General features: G+C 42.0%; 2 protein-coding genes across 2 annotated transcripts in view; one reads left to right on the top strand and one right to left on the bottom strand.

Moving 5' to 3' along the window:
- NT5DC1 (5'-nucleotidase domain containing 1) overlaps positions 1-3203 on the top strand; it is a 98723-nt gene extending 95520 nt beyond the window's left edge. Inside the window, exons 11-12 of the mRNA XM_005884722.2 lie at positions 729-897; positions 1517-3203. Of these exons, the coding sequence (XP_005884784.1) occupies positions 729-897; positions 1517-1632 (285 nt within the window). The 3' untranslated portion in view covers positions 1633-3203. The remainder of the gene's footprint in view (positions 1-728; positions 898-1516) is intronic.
- Positions 3204-5285: 2082 nt separating this feature from the next.
- Positions 5286-9442, bottom strand: TSPYL4 (TSPY-like 4). The gene has a single exon (XM_005884689.2). It carries the CDS (start codon positions 9327-9329, stop codon positions 8067-8069), a length of 1263 nt encoding a protein of 420 aa, XP_005884751.1. The 5' UTR covers positions 9330-9442; the 3' UTR covers positions 5286-8066.
- Positions 9443-9632: the final 190 nt, after the last annotated feature.

Below are 9632 nucleotides of genomic sequence, written 5' to 3'. Positions count from 1 at the left end.
AAAACATTGATAAAAACAATGATTGATAAATTGATTAATAAATAAACAACATGATATAACAACAACAAAGTGCCAATAGTTGGTCTTCAGATACATTCTGGCATCGCGTGCAATTGGTGTCAGCAAGAGTTTTATATGTATTGCGCATGTGCGAGTCGACGTTTATTTTTAAATTGCCAGTGCGCATAATATGTACCGGCCAGTCAGTCGGTTGGACAGATGGATGGTCGGTCACTTAGCCTTTTATATATATAGATTTTATGGATGGAATAGGATTTTTTTCAGATCTTAATATTATGCCATATCCATAAAACATTAAGAAGTATTTTTTGAATGGGTCTTTAATTTAGTCTGCAATTTTTATGTGTCTACTCTGTCCTAGGCACTAAGACTTAGGGATACATAAATACATAAGTTCTTAGCCTTATGTAGTTAAGAATCCCGATCTGTCAAGAGTGAAACAGTATGAGAAGTAGTATATTAGGGATAAACTCGGGACTTAGGAAAATGGAGAAGTGACCTAATCCAACCTGAGTGTGGGAGGTCAAGGAAAACATCCTGGGAAAGGCCCAATCCCATAGGATGAGGAAGGTACTTTTAAAATAATATATAGTTTGGTTAAGGGAAATAAATCCTTCTGATTTTTAATTTTTATTTACTTAGCAGGGGAAAATTATAATGAGATTGAACATTAATCACAGTTTTTTTGTTCTATCTTCTCGTTTCAGGGTCAGAAGGGAAAGCCTCTATATTCATTATCTAAAAAATGGGGCTCTTTTTTTACTGATTCCATTTCGGGACTGGAAAATACAGAAGACTCTTTGGTTTCTACGTGGTCCTGTAAGAGAATCAGTACTTACAGCACTATTGCAATTCCAAGTATTGAAGCAATAGCAGGTAAAGGGGAAAATATTTTATTTTGATTATATTTTTAATTGATTTCAGAGAGGAAGGGAAAGGGAGAGATGGAAACATCAATGCTAAGAGAAAATCATTGATTGGCTGCTTCTCACACGCCCTCACTGGGGTTCCAGCCCGCACAACCTGGGTACATGACCTCCTGGTTCATATGTCAATACTCACCCACTGAGCCATGCCAGCTGGGCAGTAACTTTTATTTTTAAGGACTGTGAAGATTATTAGTTTTCATTTACCAATTACATGATCCCCTGAGTAGGGCCTGATTTTTAAATTTAAAAAACAGATGACTATCCTTATTTTATTTATTAACTTTTGTGCATGGAGGGTATTAAAATTAAACTTACTAGTTTGAGTTCTGAAGATGATTTACAATATCTCTAAATGTAATTTGACTTTAATATTTTAAATTTTATAGGGAAAGACATCTATACTCTTCATCGTAGGTACAACCTATCCAGGTGACAAAAGAGATATTAAACTTATTAGACTCTAAAAAATAAGTTTTATTATCAATGATTATCAAATATTGATGTTTATATTTATGAAAGGCTTTTTGAGATCTGCAGAATAATCTAATTGTGTGTTTTTTCCCCAGAATTACCCTTGGACTACAAATTTACAAGATTCTCTTCAAACAATTCAAAAACAGCTGGCTACTATCCAAACCCTCCAGTGGCCTTATCAAGTTTTGAAACATTGACAAACAAATAACTTATCTTTACTGAAATATGAAGTGAAGAACCATATATGCAGCAAATGTACTGTAAAACAAATACTGTAAAATGCTTTATAGGAACAGATTCTTAATGAAAATTGATTAAGAAATTGATGTTTTTCCATAGTTCCTCTTTCTACAGATGTCCAACAACTCTCATTTTATCAAAATCTCAGTGTCTTTGAACTGAAAAGAACTTTACTAACATTTTGTATACCAATAGTCCTGAGATTAGAATTCACCTGGGACACACATACACACACATATTTACACCTAAGCCTAAGCCAATGGCTCTCAAAGTGTGGTCTCTAACCACTAGCATAGCATCACCTGAGAATATGACAGAAATGCAAATTTGCAGGCCCCACCCCAGACCTACAGAATTAGAACTCCGGAGGTGGGACCCGGCAATCTGTGTTTCCTAATACTGTGATTCACACTCAGGTTTGAGACCCACTGGCTGGGCCTTAACCTCCAGAGATTGGTTTGTTTAGTCTGGGTATGTAGATGGACATGGACATCTTTTAGATGCCCCAGGAAAAGGCGGCCAGGATTGGGACAACTGACCTACACCTCCTTCAGTTTACCCAAGGACACTGAGTCTCGTAAGATTAATGGTTTTTCCAAGCTACTAGGTTTTATGCATGATTTCTTCTAATAACATGCAGCCAGGCTGGGACAGAGATGATACCAGAAACCAACTATTTCAACCTCCAATGTTATCTATTAGGGTTCTTTTTCCCCCCCCCCCCCCAATAATGTTAAAGGCTGTCTAATTCATTTTCATTCACTTTAAAACATGTATTCTCAAAAGGAAAAGAAATTGGTTCTTAGGGTGAAAAAAATAAGATAATGCAAATGGAATATAGCCCTCCAAAGCTAAGCATTACCCACTAAAATCTTATTCCTTAGTATTTTTATCATTAGGGAGGAACATAATTTAAAGTTAAATTTATTAATTAAACTTATTTTGAGTTTAATTTTTTCCTTGGGAGAGGGGGGTGATAATGGGAAAAAAAAGGTCGAGAAAAACTGCTTCAAGAGGGTGTATGGTTATATGACAATCCCACATTATTGTGTTCTATGTGCTGTGCAGTCATATTAGTAGCTATTTGTTACAAGATGTTTGGAACCAGATAATGTTTACAGTATAAATCCTGGCTGCTCTTTATGTTGTAATTTCACTCTCTCCACCATGAGCAGTAACAGAAAACACTCATCACCATCATTATTTTACTTGGACTATAGTAGAGAATTTAGCATATTAATGCATACAATGGAAAGATATATAAAATATTTTAAATGCTCAAAAATAATCCCAAATGTATTGTGGGGATGAATATCTCAGGGTAGGTAAACAGTTACTGAAATTATTTCCTCAAAGTCAGTAACTTTCTTTGATATCTACTAGTAAGAATAATGTGTTGGAAGTTGATTTCCAAAATCTCATTGGACTATGATAATGAGCATACACAATCAAGCTTAAGGCTGAATGATAAATACTGTCTCATGTATACTTTCAATACACATTTGATTTCTTTTAAAAAAATAAAGCTATTTTTCCTTAGACGTTTATTTTGTAAATGGCAAAGAATAATACATATTTAAGTGCTTACAAACTACTGTTGCTAACATAGAACCCCAAAATAAGAAGTTAATTATCCTTTTTGGGCCACTGAGGAGTGAAAAAAAAAAATCAATCAAGTCAGAAAGAAGTTCTAGTCCTACTTTTACTAGTATCTACCTAAAGTATATGGACAAGTTAACCACCTAACTTGACCTCAGTTTTCCCTATCTTGTCGAAAGAGGTTAGAATTTACTTCAAGTTTCCTTCCAACTTTATAACAGGGAAAGTCATTGATAATAATGAATGCCATTTTTCTTTTGGGCTGTAATTAGACTTTTAAAATTTTTATTTCACTTTTAAAAAGTGCCAGTGTTTCTAATTGGACATGAAGATTTAAAATCATCCAAAAATGGTACTATAAAAATTAAAAAGAGAATCTTATAAAAGAAAAGCTAGATCTTCTTAATAAAGTCATGACTAACAATGCAGGAAAATTGTGCAAATAGGCAGAAGGCTTAAGTTTAATATTAGCATACAGGCAAACATTCATAATCTAAAAGATACCCAAGACTAATGGTCAGGGAAGCTGGGATTTCCTTTGCCGGCCACTTGATCTCATTAGCCACAGTGGTCAAACAACTTGTCAGAATTTGGTATTTAGAATATTGAGGCAGCAGAAACTTCAATTGAACCTAGAATTACTTGTTTGAATGAAAAAAAAAAACTGGTTATTTTATATAACCAGCAAAAAATGGAATGTAAATCTGTCTCTTTGGATATAACTGATTGTTAGGATCACATGAATAGCTTTTTAAAAAAAATGATGTTGCAGTAGCATTTCCAGGCTCTTGATAACAAGGTTATTAGAGTTGGCTACTAGATCACTGCAAGGCTGAGATACATTTGAGAGCGCTCACCTGGTGTGGTCCAGTTGCTTCTCTTAAAAACTCTTGGGTATGGTCGTCCACATAGGGTGATTTCAAAAAGGTAAATTCTTGTTGGTCTCTAGAATCATCCTCAGAAATATGGTAAAAATGTAATAGCAATGCATGCTGACTCCTTACCAGGCTACTTTATGTACCTTATTTACTCCCTACAGCAACCATATAAGGAATGTAATTACTGATTTACAGATGAGGAAATGAAAATTCACAGAGGTTAGATTATATGCTCCTTCAAAGTTGTATGGTTACTAAGCAACAGAATCTATACATGAGCCTAAATTTGACCCCCAAAATCATGCTCTTTCTTGGTTGGCCAACTCTTCCAACATTGGATTTAGACTAATTCTTAGTCTGTCTAAAACTACATTTCAATTTAATGATCACCATGCTGGGACATGTAAGGGATTAGAAATGAAGACATGGGCTCTGTCCTAAAATAACTTGTAACTTTAAAAATATTAAAACAGAACTTACCTGGAAGAGTAAAATAGAGAACCAAGAGTCACAGGAGTCCTACAATGTGGAATGAAGTTTGCTCTGGAAGCCACAGATGCTAAAGGCATCAATAAGCAGGTCTACTCTTCATAGTCAAGTTCAAATGTTCACCTTGAATACTTAGCAAATTTCCCTCTCTTGTGCTGAGGAAACCAAAATGGAAAAGGAATAATGAAAACTGGTCCAAGGAAACTTAGTGGAATATGGGATATCTGGGCCTATAGAGAAGTTGGGTTATTACTTAAATTAACACCAACAGCACAGATTGCTTGACAATAGGTACCAGGCACCTATTCTCAGACTCATTAAAAAAAAAAAATTAATTTTACTTTCTTGGTATTTTGGCCTTGGTAGTTTCTTGGTAAAGATCAAAGCTTAACAAAGTTTAATACATTAGTGAGGGATACATTCCTAAGTGCCTGTTAAAAGGAATCACCATGTTGAATCACTGGTTGTACAGAAAGAACATTATGTCCATGAGTATGTAGCTGCAGTGGGCCTATTTACCATTTTCCAAGCAAAAAAAAAATCTTAGGAAGTTTGGTGGCTGTTGCCTCTTTTGTTAACCTTCCAGATGATGCTTACTGTGACCATTTGATAACTTTAGTAATTTCTCAACCTTATATTAACCTAGACAACATAAAACTTTATTAATTTTTATTTTGGTGAAAACAAGAAATACAGCAGACTGACAGATTTTACTTTTCCTTTGAGCACATAGAAGACAAAAGGACCCTTGTTAAATTTGACAGAGCAATTCTACAAGCACTTACACTGGTTAGGAACATAAAATATCAAGTACCACATTACTACTAGGGCAAGAAATACCAAAGAAGACGGTTATGTTTTTCTTCTTGAGATTACTTTCACAAGACAGCAACATTTGCACAATTTCAGACTCTTCAAAGATCACATTATTCAAATTCTATTTCTAAGGATAGAGCTATATACGAAGAGAGACCAGAACAAGCTGATATATAATATTCACAGAAGTCTTCATTCTGCACAGGAAACAAGTTTGATATTTTTGCACACATTCTCAATTACAAGCAAAAAAAAAAGGGGGGGGGCTGTAAATGTCAATTCTGCCAGCAAGCAAAAATAGAGAATAGGATTTTACTCAAACACAGTGAAATAAGAAGCAAATACCATCAATCTTCCACATATAAAAGATCACTCATAGAATAATAGAAAACATCTAGACTTGCATTTATGTGTATAAAAGTCTGGTGAATTCAAGGAGATAGGAAAAATTAGCGGGAAACCCTCTTCCAAGCATCCGCTTTAAATCACCACTGATCCTCCCACCTCTCCTGGGGAGAGCCTTGGGCCTTCCCTCTCACCCCTGAACCTGCAGGGTTCCAGGCTTCCCTGCCTGCCTTCCAAGGCCACTCCACAGCAGGCTCATTTGTTTGTGGGCTTTCCGTTTCTCCAGCTTAGAGCATGCTCCCCAATGCTCTGTATCCAGATTTCCCAAGCCCTGGGGAGCTTATGGCCAGGCCTTCGCCAAGAAAGGAGAAAGGGTAAGGGTGGAGGTCATCAGCACCACCATACCCCTCCAGCAGTAAGACAGCCCTGACACACTGTTGTCCCACCAACTAGAACTTGTCTGAGAATCCAGAGGCGCCACCTATCTCCTTACACCCTAGGAGGGAGACTTGGCACCTGCCCAATGCAGACAGCAGCCTGCTCCCTCTTTTGTTAGGGCAGAAGCAGGGAAGGAAATGAGGAAGCTGGGGACTGAGAGCCAAGGGCCAGGCAGTAGGATGGAGGCCCTTAGGACATCAGGGCTATAATAAAATAGTACAGAACACAGGGCTGACCCACAAAATGCTGCTTGGGGTTATTTCTAAGTGGTCCAAGGCCCCCACAAAGAATTGCCATCTTTAGAAAAGTGGAGTCAAACTAATTTTTGCTTGCTTTATATCACAACCTGCTGTGAGTCTTGAACCCATCTCTGTGAAGTGCTTCTGTCTCTCCTCCCAGCTTCTCAAACTAAAGATTAAAAAACACACAGGAGGTTTTGGTAAATAATGAGCAAGTTGGTCTAAAAGAGCACTGCATAACTAAACAGTTAAATAGGTCTCCCTTTGAAACATTTAGATCTTGCTAAAGGAAGTGGGGTGGAGGCATGAGGGCGGAAGAGGGCAATGAGATCTGGAGAATCTATTATTATACAGTAGCTTTCTCCCTCTGGATACAATCAAGGGGAGAGCACACTAAACAAAAACCCTGCTTTGCTAGTTTTGTCTCTGAACTGTAACTGCTGCTAAGGGAGGAGGGGGAGAAGAGGGGGGCTATGAGACAAGGTGGGAGGGAGAGAAGGGGGGGAGGAGGAAGAGGGGCAGGAATACATCGTCCTCAGTGCCCCAGCCTAGCAACTCTGTCATGCTTAGAATAGGTAAGGAAGGGGATGCCTAACAAAGTTTCCGAGATTAAGGGTGGTTTATTGGCCAGAACTCAGAAAGGTTGTTGGCAGGGACCCCCGTGCCAGCCTTGCTTTGGGCACTCACATATGACTGCCCAACCTTCCTGACAGCCAGTGGGTTTATGGGTAACCATTTGGAGGGGTTAACGGGAAGTGGGGGAGGGTCCTGTGTGCTGCCTGGGGGCTCAGTCCACAGATAGTTCCTGAAGAGGCAGGCAATGGTACGTGGACAAAGCTCATCCAAAAGACTGAAAACAGGTTTGGGTAGGCCACAGCCCAGCTTTCATACTCACCAGTACTTGGTCACAGTACAGTGACCAAAGGCATAAGAAGATCAACATGACACAGTGTACCTCTCATCTGCTACCCGGTTCAAGCCTATTAGCTACCCACCAGCCACCTGCTTATTCTGCCAGATAACCAGCAGGTTGGATGGCATAAGCCCAGGAAGGCAGCTGGGAACCAGTTAGTGGTAGCCTGGAATGTCCAGTTTGGGTTGATGGCTGGCATCATCTCTATCAGCTTCATCTTGCAGTGGTGAAGCTCAAAAGATCTTGCCACAGAGTGCCAAGTATAGGAGCACAGCCAGCATAAAGTATGAAGCCCAGCTAGTTATTTGCAAAGATATATATCAAGTTAACGTGTGGCAGCTCACCACTGGAAAACCTGGGGAAAGACCATCGTCACAGACAGGGCCCAAGGCATGCAGAGGAAGTCAGTGCGTATCTACGGTGTCCTGTGCTTGGCACAAAAGCAGTACAAGGCCATGCACTTGGAACATGTAACACTTTGCAGAACAGCAAGGAAGCCCAGAGGAAGAAGAGCATAGACATATAAGCGATAATCTTGCAACTGATTGAAGACTTAGAAGAACCAAAGAACAAAATAATCCGGTGTGAAGAGAAAGCAGAAGGGAGAATGCATGCTATTGGCTAAGCATAGGACCCAAGAGGAGGTGGTAAAGAAACGGTGCAGGAGCTTCTCACAGGCCAGGAGTTAGCCAGACTGGAACCTGAAGGCCCTGGGGCTGTCCACCGGCTGCCTTGCTGGGTCTCGAAATCTTCGGGGCCCCTCACCCATCAGGTAATATTGTAGGGGATTGGACCACAGTTCTCCTTTGATAATCTCAGCAATCCTGTCGAATTCCAGGAGGCTGTGGTCTGAGAACCAGTTGAAGAAACTGGGGATAGTGTTCCCTTCCCGGTTCCTGTGGATATGGGTCTGGGGGTCTTGGCCCCGGTGCCAGCGGATTGGAGTGGAGAGAGACACCACCCGGCCGGAGGATCTGCGCTCATATTCCTTGACGAGCGCCTCATTTCGGAAGTAGGGGTTGCTCTGAAAGATGAACTTGAATTTGCAGCCTGCTCTAGGGTGTTTAAGCTCCTCCACCTCCAAATTGATCATGTACCTCATCATTTCTTCATCTTGACCACTGATCATAGGTGACAGCTGGGGGTGGTTCCCAAAGGCAGTGACCCAGAAGCCAGGGATATTTTGGATAATAAAACTTCTGCGCTGCATATGGAGCCTTCGCATCCGGCCAAACTTGCGCTCCAGCTGAAGGAAGGCCCTGTCTGCCTGGGCATTTACGTTTAACAGCTCCTGATCGATCGCCTCCAGCGAGTCCATGGAGTTATTGGCCTTCGGGGTCCTAGCCCGCGCCTCCTCTTTCCCTCCTCCTACCACCTTTTTCTCCTTCTGTACCAATTTCTTCTCCTCCACCGCCTCCTCGGCTACTCCCTCCTTTCCCACTGCCGCTGAGATGGCGCACTTCTTTGTCATCCCGTCCTTGGCCTTGGCCCCAGGCATCATCTGAGACCCCAATCCCTCTGCGTCACAGGCTTCTGGTGCTTTCTCCCCAGCAGGGCCGCACGGCTCTCGCGGCTGACAGCCATTTTCCTGGCTATTGTCGGCAGCCACCGAGGGGGAGGCAGGGGCTGCGTCCAGTCCCTCTGCGGGAGGCCGAGCCTCTTTCTGGTCCGTTTTGGCTGCCGCCTCACAACCCCGAGCAACTTGATCGCCGAGCACGGGGCCACCGCCCGAGGGGGCCTGGGATGCGCCTCCCTCCGCGGAGCCGGCCACGCTGCCCTCACCTGTGTGCGCCATCTCCACCTCCACCTCCACCTCCACCTCCCGCGGCGCCTCCGCGTCCTCGCTCCGGCGCGGGTTTAGGTCCGGATGTGCCGGGGCTTGGTCGGGAGCGGCGGGGCCGCAGGTTTTAGCGACGGAAGGGTTGCTGGCCTCACCCTGACCGCTCATTTTGCTAAGACTCAGACCTGCAGGAGAGCGAGCCCGGTCCGCTGCAGAAGTGGTGCTCCGCCCCTCGCGCCACCCGCTCTCCCGTCTGGGAGGATGCTGCTATGGCAACCGGTGACGTCAGGACGGCAGCGTCCTACCTTCGCGCGAGAAATAACCGCTCCTTGAGATTGTGCTGGCCATCAAAGGTAGTCCATTGTCTTGATGTTACAAAATGTTTTTAGTTTCGTCGATCTGGAAGAGGTTTGGCTTTCATGAGTAGAGGCAGCAAACTCAAGCATGGGCGAGTTCTGTTCATGTGGGTTT

This window comes from Myotis brandtii, unplaced genomic scaffold, assembly GCF_000412655.1.
Source record: "Myotis brandtii unplaced genomic scaffold, ASM41265v1 scaffold847, whole genome shotgun sequence".
In the NCBI taxonomy this organism is placed as follows: domain Eukaryota; kingdom Metazoa; phylum Chordata; class Mammalia; order Chiroptera; family Vespertilionidae; genus Myotis; species Myotis brandtii.
Note: the sequence above shows the minus strand (reverse complement) of the source record. Positions and strands in the feature narration are given on the sequence as shown.

Bases quoted from the DNA above. Each gene is read 5' to 3' on its own strand.
- TSPYL4 (XM_005884689.2), bottom strand. From the start codon at position 9,329: ATGAGCGGTCAGGGTGAGGCCAGCAACCCTTCCGTCGCTAAAACCTGC.